Genomic DNA, 17,263 nt, shown 5'->3' on the forward strand with positions numbered 1-17,263 from the left:
ATACAAAGAAGCTATAACAGTGGACCATGCGTAAATTTATTAGCTGGATTATTGCCCTCTGTATAGGGACAGTTGTTGGGATGGTTTGGCAGAAGATCATTCTGTTTGGCAGGATGTTGTATGCCTCATAAGCTCATGGTAAATTATTATTCTGCTATGGGAGAATTAGGGGAGTAAAATCTAGATACTATTTATGTAGGACCTACAACTTCTGCAATGCAGAGCCAAGCATCAAGAGACAGTATATTAACAAGTCCTGTTCTCTGTGTTCTGCTGACGTCTGTAATGTTTGGTATATAGTAAAGCGATAAACCAGTCAGAGCCACAAATGTCTTGTACTTCTAAAATGTTTATTAAGTGTAAAAAGACATGTCCTGTAGGGAATGAAATTGTACGGTGAGGTGTCTGAAATATATACATAGAGTAAAAACCAAAACGTAAGGGAGAGTAGGGGAAATATTTTAGCACATATGTTTTGTTAGAGAATGATGGTGCTTTTGCAGCTTTAGTAGTTCTAGTTACTTAGGAGATAAATAAGATTTGTTGTGTTAATGCTCTTTAAATGAAATGCTAAGCAAAAACGAAATAACACATGAAGGAGAGAGTCTCCCTTCTCAGAGAAATATCCATTTTTGTTTTGGCACCTGTATAAAAAGCTATATGTGCAATTGGGGAGACAGCAATTGTGGTTTTGTTTTCATGGATGCCTTTAGATTTTCTTCCTTTAGTGGTTCACAGCAGTGATGTTATGCATACTGCTGCTAAGTTTATTCTGCTGAGAGGAAAATGCTGTGCTTGCTGCTGTTTTCATCTTTGGCTGGGTACTTTTGCAGCAGACCTCAACAGCTTGACATCAATGTACTTTATTTAAAAAAAAAGTATCTGCAATAATTACTAGTTTCTTTATTTGTGCTATGTGAAAACTGTATTGCAATATTGGCTATGAAAGATGCCTACAGTACCAGAATTAGTTGTACTGCTTAGGTATCAGAGGTGCTAAGTAAAATATTGTTGTGGGGGTGCGGGGAGCCACACTTCCAAATGACTGTCTGCAGAGCTTCAAATACATTTTACTTCAAAATATTTTACGATGGGATATAAAAGCCCATTGTATAGTGTAAAATTTTGTGAGGCAAAGAACCACATGTTCCTCTCAACTAGAAAATACTTTTAACCAATCTGTGTAGCATGTTAGAATCTGTGTTGCATGCCTCTGAACTTGTTAGTTGCCTAACCTTCACTTCAATTGCTGTGTCATTTATCAGCTTTCATATTCTAGGGAGATCTGTGTTTCGAGTAGACAGGTATACAACAAGCTTCAACCATGAAGGCCCCCTGGCCATACACATAAACTGGGAGGGTTGTTATTTTAGAATGATTTCATATAAAATGTCCCTTGCCCTCCAGTAGAGCAAGCCCTTTTAGTAAAGATTTGTGATACAATTTATTTTTAAACACCATCTTTCTTCAAATGTGACAATTATACCAAATTCATGAAGATCATTGCTATTGAACTTGTCTCCCAGTAAGATGAAATGATAGAGTAACGGAAAAAAATTCTAACACACATGCACGCACGCACACACACAAAGATTCTCTGTGGGTTTTCTCTCCCAATGGAACTTCCTGATGTTCAAATACTATGGCATGTATAATTCGATTGTAACTGTTTCTGAATACTGCTTTCTCCTCTTGGCAGCATGGGGTAACCTTGGAAATGTTCTCAAGAGCCAGAGCAAGATTTCTGAAGCTGAAAGCGCCTATAGAAATGCCTTGTACTACCGCAGCAACATGGCTGATATGCTTTATAATTTGTAAGTATGCATGGCTTTTCCTGGGTTGGTTCATCTGTGAAACCTGCTGTGAAGGGGGCTATTGATTTAATTGTTGGAAATGGAGATGATGTTAGCTCTGGCTTTTTTGTAATCCTTTTAATTAATCTTGCTCCTTAAACTATGGGTGGAAAGGGCTGCTTTTTGTTTTCATCCATATTATCAGATATCCATGTACTGGTGCTCTGTTTTGATGGGAGCAAGTATAGAAACTGGGGATCCATGTAGCCTAAACACATGGCTCTGGTCTGAAGAAAAATATACAAAACTGTGTGCTCACTGGAAATCCATTGAGCAAGGTTCTGATATTCAAGTCAGTAATGCCAGCATCATATCCAAATTTCTGATCTCCACTCAAATATAAACACACCGATCCACACTTGTGGGGTCTTTTTTTTGTTTTGTTGGGTTTTTGTTTTTTTAAATATTACTATAAGGCCAAGATATGGACATTGTCTAGAATAAACCAACAATATCTGGTCAGAGTCTGAGTCGTCTGCTATGTCAAAGTAGCTTAGTATTTTCTTGTCCCTAAATGATTGATATGGATAGCAGCACATACATGCAGAAAGGTCCCTTTTTCCAATTTGTATGTGTTGGTACGTGTGTGGGAGCATAAATAAAATGAAAAGTTGAATGACAACAATATGGCAGAGAGGTTATTTCTGACTCATTAATCCTTTTAGATAATAAACAGCCTCACCATAGTACAAGCTTATTAGGTAACATCTTGAGCAACTGAAGTGTGATCATACTGTGTAACGTGGCAGTGAAAATATGGCATTGTGGAGGTTCTATGTTTGTGTCTCATGTACTTCCAGCTCAAATTTGCTCAGTACACAAACTTACTTTTTTTTTTTTAAAAACTGCCAATGTATCCGGCTTTCTCAAAGTCAAGCTGAATATTGTCTTGTGCATCATCACCTACAATACTGAAGGTCAACTATTCAGTTTCACTGTGCGTGAGGCAGATCAGAATCCAGCTAATGCCATTGACTACATAGCATGAACAGGAGTGAAAAAATAATAATAACTTGCTTAAATCAGAAAAATAGGTAGGTGAGAACAAGAATACACACAAGAAGCAAATCTGAATAAGGAGGTCCTTTTTGTACAAAAGCATTGTTCTGACTATAACTGTACTTTAAAAAAAATTACAAAGCTCAGGAATCTCATTCCCACAAAATTCTAGTCCATTGATTCACTAAAAGTAAACTTGTCAATTGCCAGGATAAATACAATGGAAACTTAGCTCCACTTTTTCAAAATAGGTTAGTGAGGTCCTGGTATTGCTATAATTTATGTACCAAAATTAAGCATGATTTTCTTCTAACGGTAGGCTGTTCATGTAATGTGGGTGGAGTTAAGGTTGCACAAGAGTTCTCAAAGGGTCATTTTCAGATGCTTCTAACTTTGTCCAGTATATGCCTTTTTGGCTGAAGCTTAGCATATTTGTTCTCAGCAAAAACAAGAATTTTTATTTATTTATTTATTTTATACAGGGAAAGAGTTTGAGCAAACATAGTTCACCCATTTTTTAAGAAGAAGCAAATGGAAGAAAATAAACCAACCTTTCTTATCACTTTTTAAGAAATAGCTCCTGCATCTGAGCAGGAGAAATTTGGCAAGGATGATGGTCCCTAACTTGCAGACATATCTTTTGTGGTTGGGTGAAAATTGGTTTTGCTTGGATTGAATTATGATTTTTACAACCATATTTGCTCATGTGTACTGTTTTTCCTATTCAATTGACACCCTTCCAGCACAACATTGGTAGTGAACTACATGCATATGTAAGTTGAATAGAGATTTCCAGTTTCTTGGTATTCCATTGGATTGACGTGTGTGTAAGAAAGTGAACTGAAATTTCAGTTTGAATATGTAGGACTGTGCAAGTAGAAGAAGGAAAAGCTCATCTGGAGCACAGCCTTCCTTCATACAGTGCCTATATGTGCATGTGCAAGGCCACTAAGGCCAACAAGTGAGGATTCTACTGCTGTTTAGCATACAGTTACATGCGAAGGAATCCCTTTTTGTCTTTATTTTCTTTAAAAAGGAAAACAAATAAAACCTATGCAATTCCATACAAAAATAACTTTTCATTAAAGTTAAAGATTGCAGAGAGAAGCATTAAAGTGGAATATAAAGCATGAATATTGCTGGACAAAGTTAATTCTCTCCCCTTTTGTGTGTGTGTTCTGGTAGTCTTTGGTCACATAGTCTCATAATCTAATTTGTTAGACATCCACTTCATTCAGTGTGCAAGTTGGACCATGAATGAGGCACGAGTTCACAAACAGAACAATGAGGTTAAGCATCAATACTGAACAGCAGCCTCATTCCCTAGGTACATTCTGGTCATGAAATTAGTCAAGAACTTTATAGGGGAAATACTCTGTAGTCCCGTAATTGAAGGCTTTTGAGTACTTCCCTTTATAATCATAACGTTCTTTTAATGTAGCTTTTGATAGAGTTAAACTACAACCTGGCCATTATAGATTTCCAATGGATTATGAATGGAGGGAGTAGATTCAATACATTAAGTAAAACACCTTGCCAGTGTGTCTCTATTTAAAATAATTAAATTTTAAAACATATTGCATTACCTGGCAATTATCTTTTTACAGGTTAAAACTGAAGGAATTTAGAAAAACGGCTTTCTAATAAAATACTATATTCTTGAGGCATAAAAGATAAAAATTTGCAGCTTCTGAAACTGTTATGTCATAATATTGCCATAGGCAGTAGCACTTTTGCAATCCATTGGGCAGAAAAGAAAGAAACCTCAAATTTCTAAAGCCTGTAACATTTCAGTATTACTTACATAAATTTACAAAACAGTAAACTGAATTTCCAGGTAAGAGCAGAAACACATTTTATTAGATGAATATTATAGGTTGTGTCTTGGTAAATACCACTGCATGAGGCATCATACTTAAGAGAAATTTGTTCCTCACTAATTTAGAGTTTATAGTAATTACATCATCCTTATTCAAAGCCTTGCCTAATTCTGAGCGTGTCATTTGCTCTATGGCGTCTGCAGTTGATTGAACAGCATAGTTATATAACCCTTGAATAATTTCTAAACTGTTAACGAACAGCTGACTACTTACTTTGAACATATAACAATATATTCTCTTTTATTACTACTTTTATGGAATTATATGGGAGTGAGCATGGAGCAAGGTGGGGAAATTAGTATCCGCTACCAGTCACATTTGTTGCAGAGCCCCAATTATTTGCATCCGAAGAAGTGAGCTGCAGCTCACGAAAGGTCATGCTAAAATAAATTTGTTAGTCTTTAAGGTGCCACACGTACTCCTGTTCTTTTTGCGGATACAGACTAACACGGCTGCTACTCTGAAACCAATTATTTCAATAAGTGAACAGAGCTTGCCAAATTTCAGTTTACAGGTTGGAGATCTTCACTGTCCTACCCACCACTATATGAGCCTTCATATTACTAGGAATACATTCGGTTGTGAGCACTCAACTTTTACACCTGTAACCCTCCTCTCTTTCCTGGGTTACTCGGGAGCAGGCAACACTCACCTGTGTAGCTGGGATTCTGATGTTGTCGACATTAAAGGAGATTCTGAATATCTCAGAGGTGATGATGGATAAGAGGGAATCCTCTATCCACCCCTCTGCTGCAGTCCCTTTATTCCTAAAGGAAGTTAAAATTGGCAGTGCCTCCACCTAGCTGGCCCCTGTACACACTCCATGGTGTGCCTTGGGAACCTCCAGGAATAAACCCCTTCAAATAGTAATAATAATAACGTGTAGCATGGGTCTAACTCAGATACCAATTATAAATAATATACATCCAGTATACTTACATTAGAGCTAACATTCCTTTACTTAACAATTTAAGAAACAGGGTATAACAGACTAAGATTAAATGTCACTACTAATTTAAATCCACAGGGCATCTGAATAAAATCAATTCACAAATATAGTAATGGTACACTGCTACCATTCACCCCACCCTGCAGTGAACACTCCTCTGGATTTCAGAGTCCTAGACGCTTGCGTGGGTGCGCTTCAAGATTTGAAGCTGGAGACAGCACTCTGTTGGGTCCCGTGTATCAGTCCAGCCAAGGCAACAAGCTGCACAACCCCTCTGAAATTGGAGCTGGCCCCACCAAATGTCAGCTGCTCTGGGTCCTGGGTGGATGGAAAGATCACTCTGTCTCTTCTCAGACTCAGACTCTCTGCTGTGCCCCTTCCCTTGCAAGTACTTTCCCAAACCAGAGTGGGGAGTTACTCTCAGTTCCCTCATTGCAGGCCCACTTCAGTCAGCTCTAGGCACAGCAACAGTCTCCACCCTAGCTCCAGTGAAGCCACCAACAGCCTCTGAGGCTCCCTGTTCAATCAAAGCCCCTGCAGGCTCGCAGCAGCTTCTGGCTTCCTAGCAGCAGCTCCTGGTACGGGCAGAGCGCCACAGCAGCAATCTCAGTCCTTTTCCCAAAAATGGAGTCCACGGCCTGCTCTCCCTGCATGAGGAAGTCTCTCCCCCTTTCCCCAAGGCATCATGGGAATTGTAGTCTCGAAGGCTAGATTTCAGTACACAGGCTTTTCCCTTGGAACACTCCCAAAAAAGTTCAAAGGCCCCTCTAGTAAAGGGTTTCTACACAGCCACAGTGAAGCAAATGTTGTTAGGGAGGGTTTTTATAAGAAAAATATATGTGAAAAATTCATAGGGTCAAATCCTGACCCCACTGAAGTAAATGGGAGTGTTGCCAGAGACTTCAGTGGGACCAGGATTTCATCCATAAGTATTTTGGCATTAATAGAGAATATATTACAATATAATACTTAATGAGGAGTGTTACCTTTCTAAAACACAAACCAAATACTCATCCTGAGAGAACCTCATATTTAACTTTTTCAATAAATCTTAGAGCTAAATTCTTTACTGACTTGCATGCTGTATGCAGCCACATTGATTTCAGCTGGGTTACTTGGGGTATAAATCAGCACAGAATTTAGCCCTTTTTTTATAAACCAAGAATTTGTGATTTATTTTAACATTGGAATTACCAAGATAGTACTACGGGAAAAAATACTATTGTTTCTTCTCCCAATTTGGATAATATTCAGTAGAGCTAAGAGAAGAAACTAATTCTTTCTGGCTTTCCAGTCTTAGTTTTATTAATACAGTTTAAACCTCATATTTTTTTTCTGTTTGACTTTGCTACTCATTACTGCCCAAAGCAGAATTGTGTTACAGTCTACAAGACAGTTTTGGCTATGTAATTTCATTTGTGTCAGGGTTGAGTCATGGTTAGGGTACTCTGTAGGCATTTGTACTAGTAATTAGATATCCGCTTGAATATTTCAGCAGGTTTTCAATATATTCAGAAACTCTGACATCTAAAACCTCTGTAATGTAGAAGTAGGTAATGAGTATTTAAATGCTGAGCCTTTTCAGTGAAGCTTATGCCAATTAAACAGAAACATTACATAAAGTACCATAGGTGAAATCCTGGCCCCATTAGATTCAGTGATAAAACTCCCATTGACTTCAGTGGAGACATGTCTTAAAAGATCAAGGAGAACAATTTATTATATATACAATAGTCCATTTTGTGTATTTTCTAGGTATCATTCTAAAAACTGAATTCCATATTTTTTTTTATTTCTGCTAATATTTGCTATTGTTATTCCTCTCTACCCCAATATCTTTTGGTTTTCAAATTTCAAAATTTTCTTTTGGGAAATAAGTGCTATACCTGAGTAGTAAGTGAAATTTTAGTTTCTAAACTAGATAAACAAGCATATCAAACAGGTTATTGACAGAAAGCAGAACCCTGATAAGGAATGGAAGATGGGATGGATCAGCAAGGAAAGCTACCTCTTGGAGGTCAGAAACTGTAGGGGAAAAGTGAGAACTTCCAAGCAGAGTTGGACCTTGCAAAGGAAATTAAAACCAATAGTAAAAGGTTCTTTAGCCATATAAATAAATAGAAAAGTAAAGAAGAAGTGGGTCAGGTAAAGTTTGAGGATGAAGTAGAGATTGAAGATAATCTAGGCATGCTCCAACAACCAAACAGACATTTTATCTTTTAATAAGGGTAATGAGAAGCTTGGAGGGCAGTGGCAGGATGGCTAATGGGAACAAGGATCTGGAAGTAGAAATGACCACATCCAAGGAAAGGCAGCCAAACTCAAACAGCTCAATGGAACAAAACTGGGGGGCCTGGATAATCTCCATTCAAGAATATTAAAGGAAACAGCACATTAAATTGCAAGCCCAATAGTAAGGATTTTTAATTAATCTAAAAACTTGGAGTTTGTATCCTATGGCTGGAGAATTGCAACAAAGGTACCAGTATTTAAGAAGGGCAGGGGAAGAGATCAGGAAACTACAAGCCTGTTAGTTTGACCTCTGTTGTATGCAGGTCTTAGAACAAATTTTGAAAAAGAGAGTGGTTAAGGATGTAGAAGTAAATGGTAATTGGAATAAAATACAACATGGTTTTCCGAAAGATAGATCATGTCAGACCAAATTGATCTCTTTCTTGAAGAAGATAACTGATTTTCTAGACAAAGGAAATGCAGTAGAGCTAATCTATGTGGATTTCAGAAAAGCATTTGATACAGCTCCACATGAAAAATTGTCGGTTAAATTGGAGAAGATGGGGATTAGTACGAGAATCAGAAGATGAGTAAGGAACTGGTTAAAGGGGAGACTGCAGTGGGTCATACTGAAAGGTGAACTGTCAGATTGGAGGGAGGTTACTAGTGGAGTTCCTCAGGGATCAGTCTTGGGACCAATCTAATTTAATGTTCTCATTAGTGACCTTGGCACAAAGAGTGAGAGTGTGCTTATAAAATTTGTGGATGACACAAAGTTGGGAGGTATTGCCAATACAGAGGAGGACCAGAACATCATACAAGAAGATGTGGATGAGCTTGAAAACTGGAGTAATAGAAAAGGGTTAAAATTTATTAGTGAATTTGGGAACTAACAAGATTTTTTGCTATAATCTGGGGATGTATCAGTTGGAGACGACAGAGGAGGAGAAAGACCTGGGTGTATTGTCGATCACAAGATAGCTATGAGCCGCTAATGTGATACAGCCATGAAAAAGGCTAATGCAATTCTAGGATGCATTAGGCAAGGTATTTCCAGGAGAGATAGTGAAGTGTTATTACCATTCTACAAGGCATTAGTGAGACTCCATTCAGAATACTGTGTGCAAATCTGGTCTCACACATTTAAGAAAGATGAATTCAAACTGGAAGAAGTGCAGAGAAGGGCTACTAGGATGGTCAGAGGAATGGAGAACCTACCTTATGAGAAATGATGTAAGGGCATATTTAGTCTATCAAAATGAAGGCTATGGGGAGATACAGTTGCTCTCTATAAATTAATTAGAGAGATAAACATTAGGGAAGGAGAGGATTTAAGGACCAATGTTGGTACAAGAACAAATGGCTATAAACTGACCATCAACCAGTTTAGGCTTGAAATTAGATGAAGGTTTCTAACCATTAGAGGATTGAAGTTCTGGAACAGCCTTCCAAGGGGAATAGTAGGGATAAAAAACCTAATTGGTTTTAAGATTGAGATTGATAAATTTATGAAGGTAATAGTATTAGCAAATATCTCCAATGACCAGAGATGGGACACTAGATGGGAAGGGCTCTGAGTTTCTACAGCGAATTCTTTCCCCGGTGTCTGGCTACTGGATCTTGCTGACATGCTCAGAGTCTAACAGATCGCCATATTTGGGATCAGGAAAGAATTTTCCCCCAGGTCAGATTGATAGAGACCTTTGGAATTTTTTTTGCCTGCCTCTGCAGCATGGTGCACGGGTCACTTGCTGGTTTAATTTGAAGTCTTTTAATCATGATTTGAGGACGTCAGTAACTCAGCCAAAGACTGTGGGCCTACTACAGGAGTGAGTGGGTGAGGTTCTGTGGCCTGCGATGGGCAGGAGGTCAGACTAGATGATCACAATGGTTCCTTCTGGCCCATCTAAAGTGTGTCAGTCTGTGTGTTAGTTTAGTGAAATATTCTAGGATTATCCACTCGCTGTATTTTTTTAAAAAGACTGTCTTAAAATACTGCTGTGGGAGCCCTCTATGCTGAACTTTAACAATTGAAAAGCACTGAAAGCTACCTAACCTACTAATCAATGCTGAACTGTGTTTGAACCTGTACTGTATAGAGTTGGCACACTCACTGCGTATCCTCATGGAAACTAGATTCAGGGCTGTTTTTTCCTCTTGATAACACAAATTCTCATGAGTCAGGATGTGGGATAATAAGTTTAAATGTAGAAAAGGCTGTCACACTGACAGGTTCCTCTTTAAAAAAAAATCAGATTTTTTTCAACACTGAGTGCAAACCTGTTAATAACCTATTTGGAATGGAACAGTGCTTTGCCTGCCAGCTCTTCATGTGTAGAAAACCACAATTTAAATGTGTCTCTTAAAGTAATCACAGAAGTTGTCTATATAAAGTCTCATTGCATTAAGACATTAGCTCTCACTTATATGGAAGAACAACACTGCATTGCTGCAATATATAATTCTGTTCCAGTGGCCTTTCATGAGACCTATATGTTTTTCTCTACTGTATGGGACAGTAATTTTCACAAGTAACACTGAGATCCAGAACATATTTAACCACCTAACCATTCAGCTCCACGTTTCAGTCTTTGAAATTAAAGCTTCTGTTTAACAGTACCCACCGTGGAGCTTTAGCCACAGTCTATTTAAACTTAATTTGCCAAATGCCTCCCTCAGTGTGGGTCCTATCCAGCACACAAGTTATGTGGCCTGCTGGGGCACATAAACTGCTCACATATCAGCTCTCTTTATTCAGGGGAAGGTCAGCCCAATGCAGAAAGACCAAAAATCAATAGAACCATCCGCAGCACCAGGAGGAGTAAAAAAGGGCAAAAAGGCTAAAAAGCTTCGGCTTCAGCAGGGTGGGGGCCCACTCCTTAGTTTCCGCCCTGGGCCCCAGCAAGTCTAACGCCAGCCCTGGCTGCCCCCTTTTTGTCCACTTATCTGCACTCCCCAAGTGAACATCAGACAAGGAGCATTTGCCCTACATGGCTGAAGTCACAATGTGGAGGGGAGAAAGGAGGCTTTACTCAATGTATGCCAGAGTGGGATCTGTGAAATCTAACTCTCTGAGTAGTCCAATTTGAAATCAATGGGACTACATATAAACAATGGAACAAGAGTAAAGGTGGCAGATCAGGCTGCACCGAATAAGTGTCTTATGTTAACAAGCAAACAGGCTCCAAATAAGTGTCTTAGAATAGCAATCAGTATACAAGAGAGATCAAGCTCATTTGGTAATGTATCAAGATACTGTTAGACTGAAAAGTGTAATGAGTATTTGACGACCATATGGATTTATCTTACAGCTGATCTGCCTTTATTTTGTACTTGATCAGATTCTGCCCCCTAGGCTCACAATGAGGAGTAGCTTGCTCCTTGAATAGTCCCACTGACTTTAATGGAATTACTCAAGGATAAACTACTATGCAACTTCAGTAAAGGTGGCAGAATGTTGACACGCTGTTTTGCATTTTAAATTATTTTCTAATGCTGAAGAAAGAGTGATGTACCATTCAATGTTAATGACTTCAGGTTAAAACAAAACAAAAATTAAAAGCAAACAATACAATGCAAAACAAACAAAGGCTTCTAACGTTATGAATTTTATACTGCTAGGTCAAGCAAAGTAGGGGAAGTTTTTCTGTTAAGGTTGACAGCTTAAAGATCCATGTACAATATCATTTTGTATGTATGTGTGTGGAAATAGTCTGCTACACATGTGTACTTTGGTAAGAAGTCTAATACTGTACTGTGAACATGTTAATTAAGCTCTCCAGCATAGCTGTATTTAGTGTTGACAGTGCATCTCCATGCATGAATTATCACTTGAAGAGCAGGTACAGAATAAAGGAAAATTTAACTCCTAAATAACTATTCCAAGGGCGAAGTGACAAAGTTTATTCCGACAGTTCTAGTCAGGTAGCCTCTCGTTCTGGACAATTGATTAAAGATTCCCGCAAATCTAAGCCTCGCTTAAAAAAAAGTTGCATTGTCCATTCATTTTAGACAATGAACTGAAGAAATCAAAAGTGAATCTGAAATGGATGCATTGTTACAATACATTCAAATAATTTTCATTTCCTTTTTTATTATTATTTGTTTGGTTTGGTTTTACTGAACAGTGGTACGAAGTTAGTAAAAGGGCCAGAAGTCATTTGTGTGTCTGTCTTACTGCATTCACTTGGAATGCTTGAACTTGTTCTACTTCATCCAGAAGATTTCAAGTACTTTCTTTCCCTAGGGAAGTAAAAAGAATGGATGCAAATCTAATGCCTGCAAATTGTGCTGTTCTAGCACTGGCTCACAATCTGCTTTGTACTTTGTACTGCAGCTGCTATCTCCCCATGCACCCTCTCCCACAAGGTTCTGACTGGTATACAAAGGCTTGATCCACTTGTATCCTGACCGTCTGAGAAACTGCCTTTCTTTCTGTCATCTGTCCCAGCTGCTGCGGGCATATCAGCTAGTGGTAGCGATGAATGAGCTGATGTGCAGTATATTCTGGATATGGCCTTTAATTCAATAATTTTCTTCCTCCCACTAAAAATGTACTGATTTAGAGCAAAGGTACCTCTCCCTCTCTTTCCTCATGCATTTGCTATAGAGGGTGCAGAGGAGGTGGTTGTGTGGGAGTACATTTAAGAAGGGAAATTAGTTGTTTGTAGGGGGAATGATCTCCCCCCCCCACCACCACCTTCCATTTCTAAAAGAAAAGGTTGGGAGTGGGAATGATGAGTGGAACTATCTCTGTATTTGTTAAACCTCACACATGAGCCCTGTACTCTTCAGAGGGCATATTTTTAAATATCTGCAATGAAATAAAGCATAATAAGTATCCAATCATGACATCAAGCTGACCCCCCCCACCTCACCCGCCGCCAAGTCAAATCGGAATGGACAAAATCTCCTATATTTAATGGGTTTCCCCTCTGAAAATGGCGAAACAACCTCCTCCACACAATAAAACAGTGTTTAAATAATTCATAAAAATTAAATAGTCAACCTAACGTAAATCCTTTAGAGGCTTGCTAATTCCCAGTTGTACAGTGTATAGGAACTGGCTATTTTCAAAGGAGTTTGAGTAGCCACTGTAAAAGGACTAATGGACTCAACTTCTACTCCCACTATTGCTGGATTCTGACCTCTTCTCAGGCTAGGAACCAGGAGAGGGGAGGTGGGGTGCACCGTGTGCTGAGGTCATGGACAGGAAAGAAATGGCTCGATACCAATCTTCCACTTATTCTCTTGGTTTTAAAAACACTATGAGCCTCAAAGAGGGTGTGGTCTTCGATTGGTGCAGAGCTGAAGGATTCTAGCCTCAACCTCATGGATCTCAGTTTTTCCACATGATGGCTCTGCCCAGCCTCTGTACAGTGGTCTAGGTCCCCATCTTCCCTGGAAGCTTAGTCATACTCAGTGGTTGTACTGCTGTTGCTTCCCAGAATCATACTTCACCACAAACACGGCTAATTTCTTAGGAAGGAAAAACTAATAATTCTCAAGTTTGTTGTAGTTCTGTTCCCAGCTCTGCCACTCATGTGCTTCCATAGAAGTCCCTTCATAACTATCTATCTCACAGGCAGGAATGTTAGGCGGTTTAATTAATCATGGTTTTAAACTGCTTTGACATACTCTAAAGCAGGGATCGGCAACCTTTGGTACACAACTCACCAGGGTAAGCACCCTGGCGGGCCGGGCCGGTTTGTTTTCCTGCCATGTCTGCAGGTTCAGCCGATTGCGTCTCCCACTCACTGCTCCAGCCACTGGGGGCTGCAGGAGCCAGCACAGGCCGAGGGATATGCTGGCCACTGCTTCCTGCCACCTCCATTGGCCTGGAGCTGCGAACCGTGGCCAGTGGGAGCTGCGATCGGCCGAACCTGTAGATGCAGCAGGTAAACAAACTGGCCCAGCACCCTGGCGGACTGTGTGCCAAAGGATGCCAATCCCAGCTCTAAAGGAAAATGTTAAAGTCTATTGGAACCTTAATCACTGTGTAACAAAAACTTCAATTTAAATTTATTGACCAACTTGAAGAGAGAGGATTTCACAATTATGAATTCTAATTGCAGAAATCCATAGTCACCTGACTCTTGAAATGATAAGAAGGAACTAGAAGATTAGCTCAGCGGATCCAGATACACTTAAGTTTTTGCCTTATTTCTAGTCTGAATTTGTTCAGGTTCAGCTTCCAGCCATTGGTTCTTGTTATAATAGCTCCTGTGTGTAAGATAGTTATCATTTGTAATTTATATGCTCTTTAACAGGAAGCTGGATGTAAAGCTTTTTACACAGGAGAAATGTGTCCTGAATAGTTAGTTTGGGGGAGAGCACTTCATATTTTGAATTTGTTGGAACCCTAAAGCTTCCCAAAAAAGTTAGAAATCTTTTCTTTAGGTTGGCTTAGTCCAAAATGCATTTGATTATGTGGGGCTAGTGAATTATAGTGATTATGTGCAGTGATGTCACTGGAGTATGGCCCTTAGATAAGGTACTGTTAAGGCCCTACTTAGTTTGCAAAATTGCAGAAATTTGAATACCGCAATATTTGGCTTTTGTTGCAATTTTGTCAGCCGCATGAGGCTGACAACAAGAGCCCCATCCATCAACCTCCAGGGTCTCTCACTGTCAGCCCTGTGAATTAATAACTGTAATATAGTTGCAGCAAAATGTTTGGTTATTAAAAAAATTAGCAGGCATAACATAATACTTGAGTGTTTATATTGTTCCATCAATTTTTTCTTAGGGTATGTCTACACTAGAAAGGTAAATTGACCTATATTAGGTAAACAGCCACCGCAATAATTACTGCTGTAGTGCATGTCCACACTATCCTTCTTGGGTCGGTGGTGCGCATCCTCACCAGGAGCGCTTCCACCAACTTAAGGGGGGCAGCGTGGGGAGCTGAGAGCCCGGTCTACCCCACAAGCTCGCAGGCTCCCAGTGGGCTGCCTCCCACCCTCCGCTTCCCATTCCCCACTGGGGAGCAGGTGGAAAGCCGCACAGGGCTTGTCCCCTACCTGTTCCTCACCAGGAGTGTGGGGGGAAGCCACCTAGGGCTTCTCGCCTCCCTGTTCTCAGTCGTCCCCTCCCTGCTTCCCACCGGGAGCTGGGCAGCTTTGTCAATTTCACAGCTGGGAATGGGCTCCAGCCTCCTGGGCTTCTCAGCCCTGCTCAAAGTTGGGAGTGGGGTCCAGCCATCCAGTTCTCCAGGGGAGTGCAGAGCAGCTGGGCTCTCTAGCTGTCTGGCTTTCTTGTCAGTTTCATGGCTCCTGCCAACAGCCAATATAAGTAACGCTGTCTACAAAGACTCTGTGTCGCCCTAACGGCACCGACAGAAGCCCTACACCTCTCATGGAGGTGGGGCTATTATGTCGGTGTCGTAGGGCACTTACATCGGCGGGAGGAAGGCTGTAGTGTAGACACTGACATAATTAGATCAATGTAGGTTGCTTTACGTCGACCTAACTATGTAATGCTGACCAGCCCTTAAACAAATCGGTCTTCTCTGGCTTTTCCAAATTACCACAGTTATTAAAGGTCCATTATTCATTTTCCATGTCTTGTCTACAACTCAGCTGCAGTTATTTTACAATCATCCTGCAATTCAAGTAGGGCCTTAAGTAGTGTCAGTTTATACTTCCTTAGAAGTATACAAAATATATCCCTGCTATTATTGGGAGCAGCTACTTGGAAGAAGATACTCAGTGGAGGTCATTCCAGCCCAGTGGTGAATTAAGCTCCACAGCCCCTTTTGTTCCCCATGCCCTCCCACCACAGAGTGGAAAGACTGGAGAGCCATGGGCCCATCTACCTCCTAAAGGGAGCTTTTCGTGGACCTGAGGTTGAGATGCAGAGCGGTGGGTAACATCTGCACAGCTGTCCAGAATCCTGCCCCCAATCCTTTTGCAGTAAAACTGCACTGGTTCTATTGCCAAGGGAGCAGCCATATAGTAGCAGATGCAGAGACAGGATTTGTCCCTTAATATAACAGCTGTCCATTCATTCACATAGCTATGTCATGGAATACTGGAGCTGCACATGTTTTGAATAACAGCAGCATCTCCCACATCTAGTAAAGATGTTTTATGCTCAAAACGTAGTATGTTGCACAACTTTGCTCAAATAATTTTAGGAGGTGGAGAGATGCTGAGGTAGTGATTAGGATCCTGATCTATTAGGTTCACTTCCCTGATCTATCACAGGCTTCCTGTGTGACCTTTGGTAAAGTCACTTAGTTCCCTACTGCTAAAATATGAATAACAACACTTCCCTGCTTCATAGGGGTATTGTGACGGTAAATCCATTAATGTCTATGAAACACTCAGATACGATCGTGATGAGCACCCTATAAATTCCACAAGGAAATGAACCATATTGCCTTCAGAGTAGGGCTTAATAATGTGCAGTGAATAAGGCCTGGCCCACATATTGAACAATGAGGATAAAACAAAATATTCAATATTGCTCATTCAGCAAGCGCCATCCATCTTGTGACCTAAATGAGGCAGGGGCGCTGTGGAAAAAATTGTATGTGATCACGTCACTGAACTGTATCATAAAGCATAATCACAAGGGGATCAAATTAAGGTTCTCCTTCAAGTAATTGTCCATATGCACAGTCCAGCTGTTGGTGTGCATGTGTCCCAGGTGTTCAGGACCAGAGACTTCTTGGCCAGCAATATTCATCAGGCATGCCTGTACCCAGATGCTCCTTGTGCTCTCCACTGAGGGCATATAAGGGCAGGGAATGTCTACCTCCATCAGTTCCTCTCAACCATCTCCTGGCATTGTGACAGATCATTGGTGGTCCAGCATGCACATCAGCCTATTAGAACTCAAGGATGTCAGGAGAGTCTGCAAGGTTTTTATCAAGGGTCAACACATGTAAATAATGCTGGAAAATACAACCACCATGTTCTACACCAGTGGTTCCCAAACTTGTTCCACCGCTTGTCCTGGGAAAGTCCCTGGTGGGCCAGGCTGGTTTGTTTACCTGCCGCGTCCGCAGGTTCGGCCAATTGCAGCTCCCACTGGCTGCGGTTCGCTACTCCAGGCCAATGGGAGCTGCTGGAAGCAGCGCGGGCTGAGGGACGTACTGGCCGCCGCTTCCAGCACCTCCCATTGGCCTGGAGCAGTGAACCACGGCCACTGGGAGCCGTGCTCGGCCGAAACTGTGGACTCTGCAGGTAAACAAACCGGCATGGCCTGCCAGGGGCTTTCCCTGCACAAGCGGTGGAACAAGTTTGGGAACCACTGTTCTACACCAATCAAAGAGGAGCAAGATCCTCTTGCTGTATCAAGACGCAGTCAGATTGTGAAACTGGTCACTCTGACATCAAACTTCC

At 40.7% G+C, this 17,263-nt stretch overlaps 1 protein-coding gene across 2 annotated transcripts in view; it reads left to right on the top strand.

The window, feature by feature from the left end:
- The window catches only part of TMTC2 (transmembrane O-mannosyltransferase targeting cadherins 2), a 371,717-nt gene that overhangs the window by 238,822 nt on the left and 115,632 nt on the right, over window positions 1-17,263 (top strand). For both annotated transcript variants that reach the window (XM_045002668.1, XM_045002669.1), the window contains one exon: window positions 1,700-1,814. In XM_045002668.1, coding sequence (XP_044858603.1) covers window positions 1,700-1,814 — 115 coding nt within the window. The remainder of the gene's footprint in view (window positions 1-1,699; window positions 1,815-17,263) is intronic.

This window comes from Mauremys mutica, chromosome 1 (assembly GCF_020497125.1).
Source record: "Mauremys mutica isolate MM-2020 ecotype Southern chromosome 1, ASM2049712v1, whole genome shotgun sequence".
Taxonomy (NCBI): Eukaryota; Metazoa; Chordata; order Testudines; family Geoemydidae; genus Mauremys; species Mauremys mutica.